General features: G+C 39.6%; 1 protein-coding gene across 4 annotated transcripts in view; it reads left to right on the top strand.

Moving 5' to 3' along the window:
- The window catches only part of si:ch73-340m8.2 (proto-oncogene tyrosine-protein kinase LCK), a 136424-nt gene that overhangs the window by 83947 nt on the left and 30981 nt on the right, over nucleotides 1–21496 (top strand). For all 4 annotated transcript variants that reach the window (XM_048530684.1, XM_048530685.1, XM_048530683.1 and 1 more), the window contains exons 4-8: nucleotides 2699–2792; nucleotides 5084–5182; nucleotides 8661–8764; nucleotides 9577–9726; nucleotides 9814–9966. In XM_048530684.1, the coding sequence (XP_048386641.1) occupies nucleotides 2699–2792; nucleotides 5084–5182; nucleotides 8661–8764; nucleotides 9577–9726; nucleotides 9814–9966 (600 nt within the window). The remainder of the gene's footprint in view (nucleotides 1–2698; nucleotides 2793–5083; nucleotides 5183–8660; nucleotides 8765–9576; nucleotides 9727–9813; nucleotides 9967–21496) is intronic.

The following is a 21496-nucleotide window of genomic DNA, read 5'->3' as shown; positions in this document are numbered from 1 at the left end:
CCAAGCCACTCACCATCCTGACTGGGAAATATATTGCCGTTACTTCACTGTGACAGGATCAAAATCCTGGAATTCCCTCCACAACATCACTGTAAGTGCTCCTGCAGCAAATGGACTACAGTGGCTCAAGAAGGCAGCTCAGCACTATCTTCTCAAATGCAGCTCAGAATGCGAAATAAATCCTGGCTGAACGAATACAGTCCACATCCCTGAACAAAAATGATAATTCTCAGATCCACTGTTCAACAGTTTTATATGCTTCTGCTATCACTGCTGACTCCACTAGCTGCGAGGCTGAGCTTGCTTATCTTGGCTTTTATCCTTTACAAACCAATTAGGAATTCCTACAATGTCAAAAGCAGACGGAATTTATTGTGGGAAGATATGAGGTTGCCTAGTTTCACAGGAAGAAGATAAAAGCAGAACATTATTTAAATAGAGAGAGACTGTAATTCTGTACAAAGGGATCAGGTCTTGCCTGAACACACACCACAAAACATCAGCATGCAGATATAGCAAGCAATGAGGAAATGGAATGTTGGTCGTTATTGCAAAGGATAGAGGATAAAAGTTGGAAGTCTTGCTACAGCTGTGCTGGACATTGGTAGGACCATGCTTGCAGTACTATGTAGACTTTTGATCTCCTTACTTCCAGAGGGATAGACTTGCCTTGTAATTAGAGAAGGTTCACTGGACAGATTCCTCAAGATTCCTCAGATGATGGGGTTGTCTTAAAGGTTAAGCAGATTGGACACATTCCTGGGAGAGTTTTGAAGTATCAGAGCTCATATTAATGAAATGTAAAATTCTGAGGGATCTAGACAGATGAGAAGCTGAGAGATGTTTCCTGATAGAACGTTTCATGGTGGAATCTAGACAGGGGACACAGTTTGAAAATAGGTGCTCTCCTGTTGAGAGAGAGCAAAGGAGGAATTTCGTTTCTGGAGTGTTGTCGGCTTTAATGGAATTCTGTTTCCTAGAGAGCAGCAGAGGCTGTGTCATTGAATGTGTATATTCAAAACTGAGTCAGACAGATTTTTGATTGACAAGGGCGTCAAGCATTATGGGGGGACGGGCAAGAAAGTTGTGCTAGGTTGTAATCAATACAGTCATGATATCATTGAATAGTGGAGCCTGCCCATAGTCCTGAATGTCTTACTCCTGCTTTTACTTTTTATGATCCAAAGTTTAGTCTTATTAAATCCTGGCCATTCTGATAGATTCCCACTGAACTTCCTGTGACAGTGTGCTGGAATAGCTTCCTGAAGCCCATGGGACGTGTTTCTTAATTGAAGGTGATTATAATAGCCGACGTAGAGTCAGTCTGAGGTGGCAGAGAGCAGAGTTTAGAACTTACCCTGTAATTGCAGTAAAGTCTTTTGAATGACACTGCCATGCACTCCTCTGGACTGTTGAGATGGAAATGAGTTGGGTGGACGACCTCAGATGATGTTGTTAGGGTCTCGTGACAGTGCATCCTCTGCCCATTCTCCTGGAGGTTGGCAGGCCTCCTCCCCATCATCCCATCCAACAGAACCTCCAGGTCCTTGTCATAAATCCCTAATGTGTGGAAGCAGGCCTTTCAGCCCATTGCACCCACGCCGACCTTCTGAAGTGCATCCTACCCAGAACCATCCCCTACTATATCCCTGTATTTCATGTCTAATCTGCCTAATCTACAGATCCCTGGACACAATGGGCAATTTAGCATGGCCAATCCACCTAACCTCTTGTCAGAGCATCACAGTGCCATCTTCCTATTGTCAAACTTGTTCAGAAGCAGTCCATAACTGAGTATGGCTGCTTTGGAATGTTATTACTCCCTGAGTGAGGGCATGGAGTCACAGAAGCCATTTGAAGATGGCATAGACAGAGGGATACCAGCCTCTTGGCAGATATCCCCTGACTGGCGAGCTGCCTTGGGAACAGTGTGGAAAGATAGGACCAGAATCAGACATTATGGATGCTGTAAGCATGTGGTTGATGGTTAATACAGCAAGTTTGCTAAGAAAGGGTGAGAAAACGTGCTAGGCCTTATGCCAGCATTTCCTGAGAAAACAGAACTCAACATACCTGGGGCTGATTTAGCCCTTTTTCTCTTAATTTACATTTATTTGGTTTAAGGCTTCTTCTTGAACTGTCTCCTTGTAAGCTTCAATGCCATGACTAATAATTTAAGGTTAACATCAAAACACCCTGCAAGGAAGTTGTGACAATTTCCAATTTCTTTGTTTTAGTCCTAGAATCGGAGATGACATCATCATAATCTACGAGCAAATGAAGCAAAGTTTTTGGTCTGAGATTTGTTAAATAAATTGAATAAGAAGTTGAATAAATAAATTGGGGAAGGAAGCCTGTGGGGTGAAATTAACAGCACAATCCATTCCTCAAAAGTCAATCCCCCAAAATATTCAACATTTGTTTGAATGTTGTAAGTGTGATTTTTTTTTGATATTTTAACTAACAGCCACTAAATTTCCAAGTTGTCATTCAATGTTTAATTTTGCTAGTGAGTAAAGTTTGTGACAACCAAAGGTCAAGTCTGAAGCAGTGAGCTGTGGGAGAACTCCATGCGAGATGTCAAAAAGGTTGTTAGAAGACAAAGTAGAACAACTTTGTTTACAAACTGGATACTAGAATTGTTTGCCAGTGGAACAGCAAATCACTTAGCGATTCAACTTAATGCTCTATCTTCCAGGTGAGAAGAGAGTTGTGGCGTTGTATGACTATGAACCAACAAGTGAACGTGATCTAAGATTAAAGAAAGGAGAACAATTTATTGTCATAACAGAGTAAGTAATTTTCAGTTTTTGTTAAATAGAAGCAACTATTCCTTTGCCTTTCTGACGTGAGATACTCCATTCAATGCGTGCTACTGCTAACGAATTCCAGAAGATTTACTAATTCTATCAGACAATATTGCTGCATTACTTATGAATGTGGTATTTATATAGTATAATTAGGAAAAAAATATTAGCCCATATTTTGCAGTAGAATGACAGCAAAACTGAAGTCACTATTGTTGCTACTGGAAAACAACTTCTGGCATTAGTGCATGAATAGTTATAGCAAGAGTTCCCAAAGTGGGGTTGTGAACTGAAATTTTGTGGTTCCAAGCCACAAGGCAGCAATGGCTGAGCTTCCTTTCCCCTCTACCTTAGTAAGTCTTCTCCTTCTCCCCCTTGCTTACTTAAGGATTGCAATAGATTTCAAGCCTCAGAACAGGGCCACAGAGAGAAAATATTTGTGGAGGACTGAATTAAACACGGAAATTCAGATAATGTTGGCAGTGATTCCGTGCTCCTCTACAACATATGCGCTGCCATCAACTTTTAAAAATCGTTAAACTGATGAGAACTTCCCTTCTAATGTTGCAATATCACTCGTAAGGTTCCCCCAAAACTTTAATTCTTATCAACAGGAGTAACTGGGTTTTTAACAGCTTTACTATGCTATAACTACTTCTCAAGTATCTCTCTCTGTGCAATATAGTGTTGCCAGAAGGATAGAATTCAACAGTTTTAATTTTTTTTAAACTTTATGCTATTCCGTATTGTAATTTGTGCATTCTAATTTTTATTCTGCTCTAGGCAAAATTTTTTTTAAAAATGAAGGACAATCAGTGCAATTAACCTTCTGATTTACTGACTGAAAATTGGTCAGCTTGATTAGTTGCTCTGAAATAATGTTGGATGCCTGGAGGTTTCCTTGGTGTACCACCAGATTCAAAGTAATCTTAGCAAAGATGACGTCCATGTCCGGAGATCATAAGATCTTTGTGGACAACATTCTTTTACCTTTGAAGTCAGCACGTTAATTAAGAAGAATGCATTGGTTAGATTCTCTGTGTCCTTGTATGATTCTGCTTGGTTTTATAGCTACTGTTATTAAGTGAAATGCTTTATTCTACAAAGATTTCTAATGGAACGTGGTTTAGGCAGGATGAACCCTTCCTGTATGAACCTACAGTTCCTTTAATCTCAATGCTTAAGACAAGAAAACAAACCCCATATAACATGTCATTTTACCAATCATTGAATCCCTACAGCGTGGAAGCAGGCCATTCAGCCAATTGAATCCACACCATTTCTTCAAAGAGTATCCCACTCCCCTAATCCAGCACTTGCCGTGGCTAATCCAGCTAGCGCATTCCTGGACACTATGGGCAATTTAGCATGGCCAGTCCAGCTAACCCACACATCTTTGGCCTTTGGGTAGAAACCAGAGCCCCAAAAGGCCAACCTGGAGAGACTATGCAAACTCTGTGCAGACAGTCACCTGAGGCCGGAAATGAACTGGGCCCCAGCACTGTGAGGCAGCAGTCCTAACCACTAAGGAATCGTGCCACCTTAAGATGAAAATGATCAAGGTGAGTCTCTAGAGAAAATGATGAGCCATCTTATTCCTATTTCTTGCTGCTAGTATCAGATTCAGTTACACATGGTCACATATAATCCAACATAGAAAACAACATACTGCCCCTGCTGTGCTTCAAAAATATGAGCTGCTGTGTATTTGTCAATTTGTCTAAAACTTTAAATTTAGATTTTCAGAAAAAAAGTATTTGACATTTTAAATTGTTGAGTTGCTAGTTGGCAGTGTTTTAATTTCATTGTGTAGATTAAGTACTTTACTGCTGAGAGATTAAATATAAAATGCTATACTAAGAGAAAATAGGAAATGGAGGAAGGAAAGCAATGTTTGGCACTAACCTCGAGTCCACCTGAGCAAGTATTGGTGTATGGTGGCCATAAGTTTTGCAAAGTAACAGTTTGCTTAGCAACTCACAGTGGAGTCAAGTGAATTAAAATATGCCTTATCTGTGGAGGCTTGAAGAACAAAGTTTTATGGCATAAACATAAACACCCTCAAATGTTTGCTTACTGTTTTAAAAGATATCCTGGAGGGTTAATTTTACAAAAATGCACAACAAATTACACCAAATTATCTGTTGCAAATATTAAGACCATGAAAAGATAATATCAACATTAATTTCATAGATGAATAGTCTAATACTACACACTTCACTGTTTTTATAGTAATTCCAAAAATGACTCAATTGTTCTCACTTCTTTTTCCCCAGACAAGGAGATTGGTGGAAGGCAAGGTCATTGGTTTCTGGCAAAGAAGGATTTGTGCCCAGTAACTTTCTCGCAAGGGTGGCTTCGTTAGAAGTGGAAAAGTAAATATTTACAATTTTATTATCAATTTATCATTGTGGAGCATTTTAGCAAGTTAAAAATAAAATGGTACTACTGTTTCCATTCTTGGACCAGAAGAGTTAAAATCCTTTAAGGTTATTTGAAGATTCACTGCAAATATTTGAATTAGAAGACCTATGAAGGTATGAAATTTGAATAAGCACAGCAGGCCAAGCAACATCAGAGGAGTAGGAAAGCTGATGTTTTGGGTCTAGAAGGGTTTAGACCTGAAACGTCAGCTTTCCTGCTCCTCTGATGCTGTTTGGCCTGCTGTGTTCCTCCGACTCTACACCCTGTTATGTCAGATTCTCCAGCATCAGCATTTTCTACTACCTCTATGAAATTTGAATATGTCTATTTGTAAAGAAGCCACAATATAGTTTACTGTTTGTAAGTTTTGTGTCAGCCTCACTATATATACTACATCTGATGTCCCTCAGGGATTTTCTTCAATTTATGTGCAGTCTAATAAGACCATAAGTTAACAAAAATATACCAGAAAATTTGGCAATCCGCAGCAGATCCATTAGCGTCTAACATAAGAAATGAAGATAATGTTTTGGGCATAAATTCTTTGTCACAATTATAGTTGTGGCTGAGCTGTACATTCACACAGACATATTTGAGCTATGCAAGTTTGTCAGGTGTACCTAACCATCCTTGTGTTATGTATGATACCAGAGAGTGATTAGATTGCCTCATAATTAATGGGAATCCAGATAAATATACAAGGAGAAAAGGAATGGGAGGTACTGTCAATTGGCATAGGTGAGGTAGGTTTCAAACTCTCACTGTCTGCCCAGTGCAGATACTTGGTGGTTCTCTATCAACTCACTCATTGTGCATCACTTGAATTTCCTTCTGTTCTTTAAACAGAATATCACGTATCTTGGAATGGTTAGACAATTAGTTTCTGGGCAAGTTTATTCACATTACCCTTCTGAGCATAAGTTGCATTGGAATGATAACCCCTTCTCCAAGAGGATTGCTCAAAAATGCAGCAATACAATGTGAAAGGCGTGTGTCATTGATTAACACTTAATGATCATTAATTTGATGGTATATACAATTTGGTTTGCTAGACCGTTTGAACAGTGATCGCCAGATGATGACATAATATGCATAATTCTCCAGTTAGTACCCATGTCTTGAAACATTTTGCTTTTGTACTTCAATGCATTGTCAGCCACTACCTGATCTGGGACCCTAAATAAATTAAAAACAGTGTTCATGTGTTAGTGATGATCATGCTCACTGTGTTGCCTAAACGGTGGTAAATTTAGTGAAGTAATCTGTCACAAGCATGTAGACTTCCCTGTGGCCTGCGAATAGGTCTGCTACTCCTTACATCCAAGAAATGGATGGAACTTTGTGGATGGAGAGGCTCCCTCTACTATTGATGTTGCTACATTTGGCATGCCTCACATCCACTTGTTAGTCATTTAATATCCTAGGACCCAATACACATGTCCCTCTTATAAAATGGATATGATATCTTCGTGTAATGTTTCTCGTACTTTGTTTTGTTTGCCCTTGAAATGACTTGTGACATGCCAAGATTGTCTGTCTATGGTCAAAATGAACTAATCTTCTCAAAAAAATCTTTAATACTGTCAGGCCATCCATGGATCATGATCTTTTGGAACTCTAGTAGTTACTGAGTTTTAGCAGTTCTTGATTGCAACTGCTCTGGCCAAAGTATAACAAACAGCTTAATGTAGAGAAAATTTTCAACTCCATAGTCGAAAGCATCAACATGTGAGGAAAAGATTATATATTGGTGTTTGTGTGAGTTGCATAATTTGCTCAGCATTATCAACATAATCATCCTGGATCTGGCTTATCCACAATTGTTGTGGTTAGAAACTCGTGAATTGCGATGATACCACTTCCTGTGCATTCTGGAAATCCTACCATTGCTGGACCCTTGTTATCCACTAAATAGAAGATTTTAGTAGGTCAAGATACGCTTGTATAGTACATGTAATTCTGCCAATGGAAAGAATTGGTATAGGTCACAATTGAGAAGATTAAAATTACACCCACTGTGGTGGAACAGACCACACATGGCACGTTTGAATCAAAATGTCACGCTTCAAGTGATCTGGGGTGAAATGAGATATGAGATCTTTATATGCTCAAGTTAAATACTATGACACAGTGATGACATGTCTCAGCAATGAACATGTGTCTTAAAGGTATACTGACACAGTGACCATGAAGCACAACAGTCACATTGCAAACTTAGAAAGCATTGGGTGTAATTTATTAGCCTAGATAGACAATTAGCTAACCAATAGAAAGCAGAATGTCTGGATACTAGGTTCTTTTCTGGTTGGTAAGATGTAATGAGAGGAGTACCATAGGGTTCAGTCCTTTCTCCCAACTATTTACAATGTATGTTAATAACTTGGATGTAGGGATTGCCAAATTTGCAAGTGAATCTGAACAGGTGAGAGCTCAAACAAAAAATAAGAAATTTACAAATGGATTTGGATAGATTAGATGAATGGACTAAAATCTGGCAGATGGAATTTAATGTGAATAAGTGTGGTTATCTATTTTGGTCAGAAAAATAGAAAAGCAACTTATTGAAAAGGAGTAGGATTTCAGAGTGATTTGGTACAATGGAAGCTGGGAGTCCTTGTGCATGAATTGCAGAAAGCTAGTATGTACGTACAGCAGTTAATAGCAGCTTAGGATACGCTCATCAGGTCCTGCGGTTTTGTCCACCTTTATGCCCACTAAAGCATTTAATCCCTCCTCCTTATTAATCTTAACATGCTTTAGAATCTCACCATCCTAACTGAAATCTCCAGATACAACGTCTTTCCCCTTTGTGAATACAGATGAGAAATATTCATTTAAGATCTCACATCATTTAAGACATCCTCTGACTCCCCACATGGGTCCCACTCTTTCCCTGGTAATTCTCTTGCTCTTATAATATAATTGTAAAATGCCTTGGGGATTTCCTTAATCCTATCTGCCAAAAATATTTCATAGTCAGTCTTTACCCTCTTACTTTTTTTAAGGAGCCCCTTACTCCGTCTATACTCCTGAAGGGCGTCCGTGGTAATGTTAAGTAAAAGCATCATGCAATCTATTTAGGTGATATTGGCCATGTTTATTATGTGTTAGTTGTAATTAATAGCAGCAAATATCCAATCTGTTAAAATTCAGATATAGTTAATATTGTGGCTTTTAAAATTATATACCTACCATATTTTACATTTTTAATGTACATTTTTTTAAATGGGCAGGAAATGCATGTTACAAGATCTGAGCATTTTGTATCTGTGGCCTTTTTGCTACCATCTCTATTGGGAGATGTTAACAAAATAATGCTGTCTGCTGTCAATCAGCTTGGTGGGTTTTTCTCAGTGCCCTAAACAATAAGAGGGGAGGAGATCCTCACGCTAAAGGTACCTTAATTGTATTCTATTTACTAACTTTCAGATGGTTCTTCAGAGAAATAACCCGCAAAGATGCTGAGAGGCAATTGTTAGCACCAGGCAATAAGTTAGGATCTTTTCTAATCCGAGAGAGTGAAACTAATAAAGGTTGGTAATATATGAATTTGCTCTATACAGATTGTATGTGAAAGTTTAATGTGAGATATACTTTGTGCCAGATCTGCAATTGGTTCACAATAAAAACAATTTTAAAGGAACGAGTGATAGAAGATTGTTAGTAAATTTTCTGTGAGCCATACTGCTACTTAATTAGATAGAAATTCAAATTCTAAGTTCAAGCTGGAATAAAAAATGGACAGGCTTGAAATATTAATGAACTTTTTCTCTGCCGTTTTCTCTGCTAATCTCTCTTCTGTGTGATTGTTAGAAAAGATCACATTTTGCATGCCTTTGTGTTGAGATAGGGAATTAATGAGAACTGGGCATTTTGCAGGTATTCCCTAATTGGTGGAAAGATTATTTTAAGAATATGTAAATTTGATATTTCAAGTTTTTTTTTGCTTTTACTGATCTCCATGTTAAATCTCACTATGCTGTTAATTTAAGCGGTCAACCATGGTTAAGTTGTAACACTCTCACCTCAGCACTGAGTTCAAATAGCCTTATAGATTTTGCATTTCCATTATATGTGAGTCTCATCTCACCTTCTCTCCTACCCCGGCAAAAAAAGTGATCTGTCATCAGATGGTGGTAGGACTTCTGGATCTGGGTTCTGCCTGTCATTTTTAAAGAATCTTTATGATAATCTGGCCGTGTACTTCAAAAGTACTTAGAAAGTGCTTAAATTATTTTCAAGTAAGGGAAATGCCAACGTTGTGGAAAGAGCTGTATAAGACAAGCTTTATTTGTTATGTTTAATTCACTAATGGTTTAACTTTCTTTTTTACTATCATATATAGGTGGCTTTTCACTTTCTGTGAGGGACTGTGACTATAAACATGGTGATATAGTGAAGCACTACAAGATTAGAACTCTTGACACTGGTGGTTATTATATCACTCCCAGAGCCACATTTCCTAATTTGCAAAAACTTGTTTACTATTATTCAAGTAAGTAAATCAGCTATTAACACAAGAATTTCATTCTGATTCTATAGGTTTGCTCTTATTGATTGACCACTTATTTTAATTCTTTAGGAAATTCAGATGGTTTGTGCCAACGTCTGACTAAACCATGCCCAATGCTCACTCCTCAGAAGCCATGGTGGCCTGATGAGTGGGAAATCCCTAGAGAATCCTTGACGATGTTGACTAAATTGGGCGCTGGACAGTTTGGAGAAGTCTGGATGGGTAAGTTTTTGATTATTTGTTCATGTGATTTGGGTGTTGCTGGCTGGGCCTATTTCCTATTTATGGCCTATTCCTAATTGCCCTTGGGAAGGTAGTGGAGAGTGTCCTTCTTGAGCTGCTGCAGCCCATGTGGTGTCGGTACACCCACAGTACTGTTAGGAAAGGAATTCCAGGATTTTGACCCAGCAGCTGTAGGTTCAAAGTCAGGATGGTGTGCAGTAGGAAAGGGAACTTGCAGGTGGTGATGTGCCTGTGTATCAGCTGTTCTTCTCTTTCTGCTGAAAAGAGATCTTAAATTTAGAAGATACTGTCAATGGAACTTGGGCTGATATGCACTGCTGCCACTCGCCTTAGTAGTACAGGCAGTGAATGTTAAGCTGGTGGTTGGGATTCCAATTAAGTGGGTTAGTTTGTTCTGGGTACTGTTGAGCTCCTTGAATATTGCTGGAACTGTACCCATCCATGTCAGTGTTCATATCACAGTCCTGACTTGTACCTTCAATATGTTTTACTGAATAACAAAGTTCCAGTTAGTTCACTTGGCTGGATGGCTGGTTTGCAATGCAGAGTGCTGCCAACAGTGTGAATTTAATTCCTGCACCAGTTGAGGTTACTATGAAGGATTCTTCATCTCAACCTCTCCCCTTGTTTGAGGCAGGATGACCCTTAGCGTTAAACCATGGTTGTTCGTCTCTCTCTAATGAGAAAGCAACCCTATGGTCTGTTAAACCATGGTGTCTTTACCTTTAATGGGAAACTATACAGTGTATTTGAAGCTCCATTATTTTCACCTGCAGTAACCAGGAATTTTATGGAAACTGTGTGCTGCTCCACTGCTCTTATATAACAAGCATGCCAATGTCATTCCAATACAAATGGTGCCTGTATAATGCAAACCTCTGTAAGTATGCGGAAAGTAATTGTTTGGCAGAAACTTGCTCCGAGTGTGCTGCAGGTACAATGTAGGTGGAAATTGGTTCCAATTATTTTACTTGCTGTTTTGCTTCCCAAAGCACATAGTAGGAACATAGTTACACTCTTTTGTTTATAGATGATTTCATTCATCTGTGGAAATATAGATTAAGAATTGTTCTAAATGAAAAACACCAAGTTTTCGAGAAATGCAGCAGGTTGGGCTATATTTATGGGGAGAGAAAAGAGTTAATACTTCAAGTCCAATGTGACTAAGATGTTAACGCTGTGTCAACACAGATACAACCAGTCTTGTTAAGTTTTTTTCCAGCAATTTCTGTTTTTATTTCAGATCTCAAGCATCCATCCTTTGTAATATAAATACAGCATCAATCATCAGAGCCCTATCTTAGGGTATGCATATCATTTCACTTCACAGTTGCATGTGCCTGGATACTAATTTCCACGTTTTGCATATTTTAAACACCTGGCAAAGAAGCAGACCATTTGGCATAACCAGTCACTGCAGTATAATCAGCCTAAATGTCCTCCTATACTTTTTGATCTAACTCTGTTCACATAATCCTCCATTTCTTTCATAGTGCAGGCCCTGTTGTACCGCCAGGAGGCTGCATCCATCCTCCAACCAGGCTTTTGGCTCAGAATAGGGATGCCTATGTGCTAGTCAATGACTGAGGAGTGGCCTTAATAGACTTTTTAGGTGGCCTAAACATCAATCTGCTGCCTTTGGGTGGATAGCCATGAAGCAGGAAAATGATGGTATACCATCAAGCTGTCTGGAAGCAGGAAATTGCAGCCCTTCAACTCTGAAAATCTTGGCCAAGGTGTTGACATGTCTTTAATTTACTCTCAGTTGAAAATTAGCCTGTTTAGAAGTGGCATTAAGCTTTTTATTTGTGTTGATTTCCTGGAGAGACTTTTGTGACATGGGTTAATGATGTTTATCTTGTGTTGTGCCACATGCAAAGAGAAATCTCTCCCCCAAAGAATCTGAGCCAGAGTGACCAAAGGCAGCTATTTCATGCAGATTTGGGGATCTGTGCAATCTTGTTGTCCACAAACTCCCATACTCTGATCCTGATATAAAATCCTGTTGTCCCACCTCTCATCCTTTTTTTTTTGTCCACTGATGGCCTGAATCAAAATTAGGTACACAGCTTTGCCTTTTGAAAAAAAATGTTTACTGTTTTACTCACCTAATTTCCTCAACCTCTCGTCTCAGATTAACATCAGCAGTGCGAAACCACTTCTATTTTTATATCATGATATGATTACACCTTTAAGTTTTCTGTTAAGCATTGATGTGGACACTGCTTCTCAAGCTGGAAGAAAGTTTGCTGAAGACCCCAGTACAATACCATTTGTTTCAAAATTACTCTTAAGAGTCAATGGAATCTGTTGCTTGAATTTAGCGGCCTATTTGTGACTGGGTAAATATCGATCTGTAAAATGTGTTGCTGCACCATTGGTGCTGTACCATTAAGGTCCACCCAGCCATGATTTCATGGACTGAGTAAGTATTGAGTTGTTCATTCTTTGTTGCCATAGCTCTACAAGTGACAAGAGAAAGAATTGGGGGTTTCCGTGATTTTAGATAATGACCTCCCTGAGTTGTGGAACAATTCAGCTTCTTAAAATATGGAATTAAACTGGTGGAATAAACTAATGATTCTGAATGGATAACTGCTAATATTACAGACAAAAGGACTGCAGATGCTGGAATCCAAGGTAAACAAACAGAAAGCTGGAAGAACACAGCAAGCCAGGCAACATCTGGAGGAAAGGAACAGTCAATGTTTTGGGTATTACCCTTCTTCAGGACTGGATGTGGGGGATAAGGGTAGCTGCAGATAAAGTCGGGGGTGGACGGGGTTAGCAAAATGGTGGGATAGGTGGACACAAGTAGTAGGTACGGACTAGTGGGTTGATGGGAGGGATGAATCAGGTTGGTGGAAGAGGTCGGGCTGGAAAGGGGGCTTGAGGATGGGTGGGAAGGTCATTTGAAATTAGAGAACTCAATGTTAAGCCATCCAGGCTGCCAGGTGCCCAGGCATTGTTGTTCCTCAAATTTGCAATCTGATTCACTGCAATACTGGAGGAGGCTGAGGATGGGTGTGTCGGAGGTGTAATTGTGGGAGGTTGTGGCAGGGTTGGCGGTGTGTGAGGGTGGTGCGGGGAGGGAGTTGAAATGGGCACTGGCTGTTTTGTGCCAGGCGAAGATGCTCAGGGAAACAGACTTCTCTACATCAGTGACACCAGACATAGACTAGGTTACCGTTTCACCGAGCATCTTTGTCTGACCTGAAACGGCCAGCCTAACCTCCTGGCCACTGCCCATTTCAACTCCCCCCACACCCTTGGTCTTACCTGGTCTGGCCTACATGTGACTCCAGACCCACAGCCATATTGTTGACTCTGAATTGCCTTCTGGGCAATTAGGGATGGAAAATAAATGCTGCCCAGCCAGCAATGCCCTCATCCCATTAATGAATTAAAACAAAATGCAAATTGAATGTAAAATTTAATCATAGTAGAATCATTACTACCTTGAGGTACTTTCACTATGAGATCATTAATTACTCTGACTTCATTGCATAACTTCAGGCCTGAAGTCTGGCCAGCTGTTCTAAGAAATTTTCCTGAAAGCATTCTATCTTCTAGGTGATCTATTCTCGTCTGATTTTTCAAGCCTATGTATAGATTGAGACGTCCTGATTATTGCATTTGTGCACTGAGCTCTCATTTTTTTCTCCCTTTGTACTCTGTTTTGTGGTTACTGTTAGCAGCCTTGTGAACCACTCCCACTATTAGAGCGAGCCTTTAACATTCTTTTCTCTTTCCAGGCCACTTCTATAGTCTGCTATCCTGAATTTAGGACATCCTCATCTATTCCGTCAATAAAATCATTAATTAACAGAGCCACTCATCACTTTCACTAACTTTCTGCTCTTGTTAAATGTATGAAACCCTTCAAAATTGTCAACCCTTCAAACTGTCATTCTGCAGACAAGTTTTCAATGGTTAATGGTTATCTGATTACACATATTTAATCTTAAAATTTCTACTGACGTCTACAAAATCACGAGGGATATAGACAAGGTGGATAGCAAGAAGCTTTTTCCCAGAGTGGGGGACTCAATTACTAGAGGTCATGAGTTCAAAGTGAGAGGAGGAAAGTTTATGGGAGATATACGTGGAAAGTTCTTTACGCAGAGGATGGTGGGTGCCTGGAACGCATTGCCAGCGGAAGTGGTAGGCACAGACACGATAGTGTCTTTTAAGATGTATCTGGACAGGTACATGGATGGGCAGGGAGCAAAGGGATACAGACCCTTAGAAAATAGGTGACAGGTTGAGACAGAGGATCTCGATCGGCGCAGGCTTGGTGGGCCGAAGGGCGCTGTTCCTGTGCTGTAATTTTCTTTGTTCTTTGATATCAAATTGTCTGAATTAATCAGAATGCTACATGCATTCAGATAGGGAACTTTTAGCTTTGTCGGCATACAATTTTTCTAACCTTTAGGCTTACCTGATGATATACTTACAGATATGTCCACTTTATCCATTTCTGTTGTGGTCTATTTATTGTTTTTCATTTTAATACCTTCCTCTTTTGCTTTGTTTCTATTCTTTGATTTACTGCATCTCTCAAATTTTCTCCATTGCTCCCACTATTTACTTTAAAGCCTTCTCTGCTTCCCTAGTTGGCTTGCTCCATCATTCGCACTAGCACCATTCAGATGTAGGATGTTCCCAGTGATATAAATTCCACTTTCTCCAGTACTATTGCCACTGCCTCATGAATCAAATCAGTGATGAATGAATTAATTCTTATTCACGACAAACATTGGAAGAAATTTCGCAAGTTTATATCCTGCCTTATAAGCTTCAACTCTTGGGAGAATTATTGTCAATCTAGTCAATCTGCACATCCCTGGACACTGCAGGACAATTATCATAGCCTAACCACCTAGCTTGCACATCTTTGGACTGTGGGGAGGAAAACCCTTGCAGACATGGGGAGAATGTGCGAACGTCATACATAGTCAGTCACCCAGGCTAGAATCAAACCTGGGTCCTGGTGTTGTGAGACAGCAGTGCTAATCAGAGTGTCATCATGCTGGTGTTTGTATAAGATCACAGCAAGAATTCTAGTCTTACTTGATAAATGCTGGATATATCCTTCCATATTATACCTGTTCTGTGAGTTCAAAAATGACTCAATTAATGCTGCATATACTTTTTTATAAACACTTAGAGTCATAGAGTCATACAATACGGAAACAGAAGATCCGAACAGTCCATGCTGAACATAATTCCAACCTAACCTAGCCCCACCTACCTGCTCTTGGCCCTTGTAGTATTATCTTTGTGGGATTCAACATAACTGTAAAGCAGCCTGGAATCGTGATAAAATAATTCTCTTTTTTCATTATAAATAATATAAAAAACAAAGAGGAAACCCCTTTAAAAATAGGTAACATTGGTTTACATGCATTGTTTTAATTATGTAAGCCACTGGTGGACTACCGTGCTCAATCCATTCTGATTTGTGCATTATAAGTGAGGTATAATGCAGGTGCTTCTGTATTTAATCCAGAGAGTGGACTGTGAAGAACATTGAATAAAAATTTACGAGAAAAGTGGAATGTGAAACATATTAAACTACATTTTTCATGCTGTCTCTTCAGTAAATGTAACACTTTAAGGTGTACATGCCATTGCCATTGTTTGCCCTAATATAGCTGTTTAAGAATAGGTTTAGCTCAGTTGGCTGGATGGTTGGTTTGCAAAGCCATGTTATGCCAGTGGCATGGGTTCAATTCCCATAAAGGGTTGAGGTTACTATGAAGGCCTAACCTTCTCAATTTCTCCTCTTAACTGAATTTTCGAGGTATTCAGGTTAAGTCCCCATCAGTTGTCTCTCTCTAGTGAGAGAGCAGCCCTATGGTTTGCTAAAACTACGGTGACACAACAATAATAGATGATGTCTTATAAGGCAGTACCATAACCTTTGGCATTTATTAATATTGCATCATGTAGGAGATTGGTAGAAACTCTGGTGAAACAGCACAATTTTCCTTATTGTTCTGAAAAAATTAAAATTATAGAGCCATAAACCCAATCATAGCACAGATGAAACCAATGTTGCCTATCAACTACTGCCAACTCCCTTTCAGAGCAATTTAGCTCACCTTATTTCTTTGTCTTTTCCTATAGCCCTGGATTTTCTTCCCATTCAGGCACTCATGCAGTAATGTGTCAAAAGCCATTATTGAATCTGCCTCCATTTCACAGTTAGGCAGACAAAAAGGTGAACAGCTGTCAGCCGTTTGACCCCTTGAGCATATTCTGCCTGATAGGCTATGATCTTCTTGCTTGCAAGACCTATTTACCTTTGATTTAAAAACATCCAGTTTCTGAGACAGAAAAGTACACATTCCCTGAGACCAAAAGTTCTCCTTGACTCTGTCTTGAAAAGGCAACTCCTGTTTACTAAACGGTGCCACATAGTTCATGCATAGAACATAGAACAGTACAGCACAGAACAGGCCCTTCAGCCCACGATGTTGTGCCAACCATTGATCCTCATGTATGCACCCTCAAATTTCTGTGACCATATCCATCTCCAGCAGTCTCTTAAATGTCCCCGATGACCTTGCGTCTACAACTGCTGCTGGCAACGCATTCCATGCTCTCACAACTGTCTGTGTAAAGAACCCGCCTCTGACATCCCGTCTATACTTTCCTCCAACCAGCTTAAAACTATGACCCCTCGTGTTAGCCATTTCTGCCCTGGGAAATAGTCTCTGGCTATCAACTCTATCTATGCCTCTCATTATCTTGTATACCTCAATTAGGTCCCCTCTCCTCCTCCTTTTCTCCAATGAAAAATGTCCGAGCTCAGTCAACCTCTCTTCATAAGATAAGCCCTCCAGTCCAGGCAGCATCCTGGTAAACCTCCTCTGAACCCTCTCCAAAGCATTCACATCTTTCCTATAATAGGGCGACCAGAACTGGACACAGTATTCCAAGTGCAGTCTAACCAAAGTTTTATAGACCTGCAATAAGATCTCACGACTCTTAAACTCAATTCCCCTGTTAATGAAAGCCAAAACACCATATGCTTTCTTAACAACCCTGTCCACTTGGGTGGCCATTTTAAGGGATCTATGTATCTGCACACCAAGATCCCTCTGTTCCTCCACACTGCCAAGAATCCTATCCTTAATCCTGTACTCAGCTTTCAAATTTGACCTTCCAAAATGCATCACCTCGCATTTATCCAGGTTGAACTCCATCTGCCACCTCTCAGCCCATCTCTGCATCCTGTCAATGTCCCGCTGCAGCCTACAACAGCCCTCTATACTGTCAACGACACCTCCAACCTTTGTGTCGTCTGCAAACTTGCTGACCCATCCTTCAATCCCCTCATCCAAGTCATTAATAAAAATTAGAAACAGTAGCGGCCCAAGGACAGAGCCCTGTGGAACACCACTCACCACTGACTTCCAGGCAGAATATTTTCCTTCTACTACCACTCGCTGTCTTCTGTTGGCCAGCCAATTCTGTATCCAGACAGCTAAGTTCCTCTGTATCCCATTCCTCCTGACCTTCTGAATGAGCCTACCATGGGGAACCTTATCAAATGCCTTGCTGAAGTCCCTATATACCACATCCACAGCTCGACCCTCATCAACTTTTCTAGTCACATCCTCGAAGAACTCAATAAGGTTTGTGAGGCATGACCTGCCCCTCTCAAAGCCATGTTGACTGCACTTAATCAAGCCATGGTCTTCCAGATGGTCATAAATCCTATCCCTCAGAATCCTTTCTAACACCTTGCAGATGACAGACGTGAGACTTACTGGTCTGTAATTGCCGGGGATTTCCCTATTTCCTTTCTTGAAGAGAGGAATTACATTTGCCTCTCTTCAGTCCTCAGGTACGACTCCAGTGGAGAGCGAGGATGCAAAGATCTTCACAAGTGGCAAAGCAATTGCATTTCTCATTTCCCAAAGCAGCCGAGGACAAATCTGGTCCAGGCCTGGCGACTTGTCAATCTTAATGTTTGACAAAACTTTCAGCACATCAGCTTCCTCTATCTCTATGCATTCCAGCATGCACATCTGCTCTTCAAAGGTTTCATTCACTACAAAGTTCGTTTCTTTCGTAAAGACAGAAGCAAAAAACTCATTTAGGGCTTCCCCTACCACCTCAGACTCCACACACAAGTTCCCTATGCTATCCCTGATCAGCCCTACTCTTTCTTTGACCATTCTCTTATTCCTCACATAAGTGTAAAATGCCTTTGTGTTCTCCCTAATCTGTTCTGCCAAGCCTTTCTCGTGCCCCCTCCTGGCTCTCCTCAGACCATTTTTGAGCTCTTTCCTCGCCTGTCTGTAATCCTCTAGAGCTGAGCTTGACCCTAGCTTCCTCCACCTTTTGTAAGCTACCTTCTTCCTTTTGACGAGAAGCTCCACCACTCTCGTCATCCAAGGTTCCTTTATCTTACCCCTTCTTGCCTGTCTCAGAGGGACATCTTTATTCATCACTCACAACAACTGTTCCTTAACAGTCTCCACGTGTCTATAGTGCCTTTACCATGGAACAATTGCTCCCAGTCCATGCTTCCTAACTCATGTCTAATCGCATCATGGTTTTCTCTTCCCCAATTAAATATCCTCCTATTTTGCCTAATCCTCTCCTTCTCCATAGTTATGTAGAATGTGAGGCAGTTATGGTCACTATCACCAAAATGCTCTCCCACCACAAGATCTGATACCTGCCCCGGCTCGTTTCCGAGCATCAAGTCTAGAATGGCCTCTCCCCTTGTCGGCCTGTCAATGTACTGAGTTAGGAAACATCCTTTCTTCATGCGCCTTGTCAAGATACTCAGGATTCTATATACAAATTACTCACTTTGAAACTTGGCCAAGCTCTTTTCATCAATGACAGAATCCATTTTGGTCCCAAATCTTCCCCATTTCTCGTATTGTTTTTTTCTTGATCTGGTTGCTTACAGAAGACTTTTGGATTCCTTTTATATTAGCTATTAGCCTCTTTTCGTACTCTGTGTCCCTTTTATTGCTTATTCTACGTTCCCTCGGAGTTTTCTTTATTGAGCCAGACATTAGTCATTCCGTTATTTTTCTCAATCACCCTGTTCTCTGTTATTATCCTGGGAACTCTGATCCAAATTGATTTTCATTCATCAAATTGGCCCTGCTCTAATTAAGTTTGTTTATGCTGGATTGCTCCTTTCTTTTTCCATAGCTAATCAAACCTTAAGATATTGTGATTGCCAAAATATTCCTGTATTGACATTTGACCCATTCAACATTCCACATTCACCAGGACAAGATCTAACAATGTCTCTTCCCTTATTAACAGAGCAACACTGATCAAGAAACTTCTCCTTCATATATCTGAAAGGAGGATATCCTCCTTATCTCTGCCTTTATTCTATTAGGAGAAGTCCACTCTTATGACTATAATGTTATTTTGCATCTCTGTGTCTTCCCTGCAAATCCCACTCTATGTATTTCTCACTAGCTGTTGCCCTATTGAAAGCAGCCAGCCAAACGCTACCTTAATTGTTTCTGATTTATGACAGCTGGAATTCCCAGCTGTTGTTGTGTCAGTGGATACTAGTCCACAGCACATAGGACAATTCAGTACAGCACAGGAATAGACCCTTTGGCCCACCATGTCTGTGCTGACCATGATTCATTTCTAAATTAATTCCATCTGCCTACATTTGGACCTTATCCCTTTGTCTAATCTTCTTTCACCTGCCTCCCTCTTAAAATGCCTAATATTTGGCATTTGCACCTTGGGAAAAAGACACTGACTATCCATCCTTTTCATGCTTCTTTTTATTTTATATACTTTATACTTCTGTCAAGTCAGGTCTAAATGAATTTGATAGTCTCATTAAAAGTAAGTCATTTGGATAGATAGTGCTTCAAGTGGAAAGTTAGATTGATGTGATTGCAGATAAGGGAGGGGATAAGACATTATATGACATGCTTGCCTTCCAATGCCTCATAATGTCATGAGTATATAATTACTGCCAGGTTTGATTATTGTAACTTTGATGGTAAACTTGGGAAAAAGAACATTGTAAACAGCAAGTAAACAACTGAGAGGAGAGAAAAAAACAATGATCAAAGCATATGCAGTAGATTATTTCACCGTTTTAAAGAAAGACCTTTCTATATTTTATGCTGGTATTGATCTCATTTCCTGTTTTTAGAGTGTTTGGTAGATTTTCTTAAGCACATATTTAGAAATACACAACTGTAAAAGCCACAAGGTCTGCTTACAAATGCTGGTATTCGGCTTATCTGATTAGTGGTTGATTCAAGTATTTCCATGATACATGTGAATGGAGAGCACAATCACTTAACAAGTTAGCAGAGGGCATCTACAAAAAACTTTCTTGTCATCAGTAATTAAACAAAGGATGAAATATTTAGCAGGGGATGACAACTTACAGTTTACTTGAAGATTTTAAATTACATCATCACAATAGTATGCCTGGAAATGGAAATCTTCTGCTTTATTCTCTTCTTGATTTCGTTATTGAAAACTTTTTCTAAAAATATTTGACCAGTATGTTTGTAATCATATTTACAATTCTCATTAGGCTAGGATAAATAAAGATAAATTTTTTAAAAATCTGAAATAAACTGGCTTATAAGCATGGAGACAGTGAATCATTGCCTAAACACATTTGGAACTAATATTAAACAAATGTTTGTTTACTAATAGTAAACAGTTCTTGGTCAGATGTGACATACATGGTGTAAGATAATAAAATGTGAGGCTGGATGAACACAGCAGGCCAAGCAGCATCTCATGTGCTCCTGAGATGCTGCTTGGCCTGCTGTGTTCATCCAGCCTCACATTTTATTATCTTGGAATCTCCAGCATCTGCAGTTCCCATTATCTCCTCTACATACATGGTGTAGTTTTTTTATTGAGGATAGTAGCATGAAATACATATCTCTTGATGTTTGTTCCAAAGGAGTGCGTAGGATAATTAAAAGAATTCAATGATTCAAATTAGATGATGTCTGTCATCTTTAATTTGTTCAGACTGAAATGTTTAAATAGTGCAAGAATTATGTATGTTCCATTCAAATATCAATCAAATGACAGAGTTCCTCATTAGAACAAGTTGACTGCTATCTGCAAAATGATGTTAAAAACTGATGTGTCACTTGAGAACCAATATCTTACCACATAACTAGACAGCTAATAGATGCCAGCACCCGACAGATGTTGGTATATACAATGCCTGTCGAGTTCATAAAGCTGATTCTATCATTCCACTACTGTTATATCTCTGTTAATCTTCAGTCCAATGCACTAATCATTCTTGCATCAAAAAGTAAAGTAGGATTTTGAGAGACATAGCTTTATAAAAAAAAAACCACGTTTCTTATCCTTGATCTAACTTGCAGTATAGTTCGTGAGAACGTTACTAGCCCCGTTGTTTTCCAAATAAATAATGCATTTTTCTTCTTATTCTTGAAAACATTAAGTCACTCACTGAGTTCCACAGGCGACATATTTTGTCCAGTGGTCA

This window comes from Stegostoma tigrinum, chromosome 4 (assembly GCF_030684315.1).
Source record: "Stegostoma tigrinum isolate sSteTig4 chromosome 4, sSteTig4.hap1, whole genome shotgun sequence".
Classification (NCBI taxonomy): Eukaryota; Metazoa; Chordata; class Chondrichthyes; order Orectolobiformes; family Stegostomatidae; genus Stegostoma; species Stegostoma tigrinum.
This window is presented reverse-complemented; position numbering and strand designations above follow the sequence as displayed.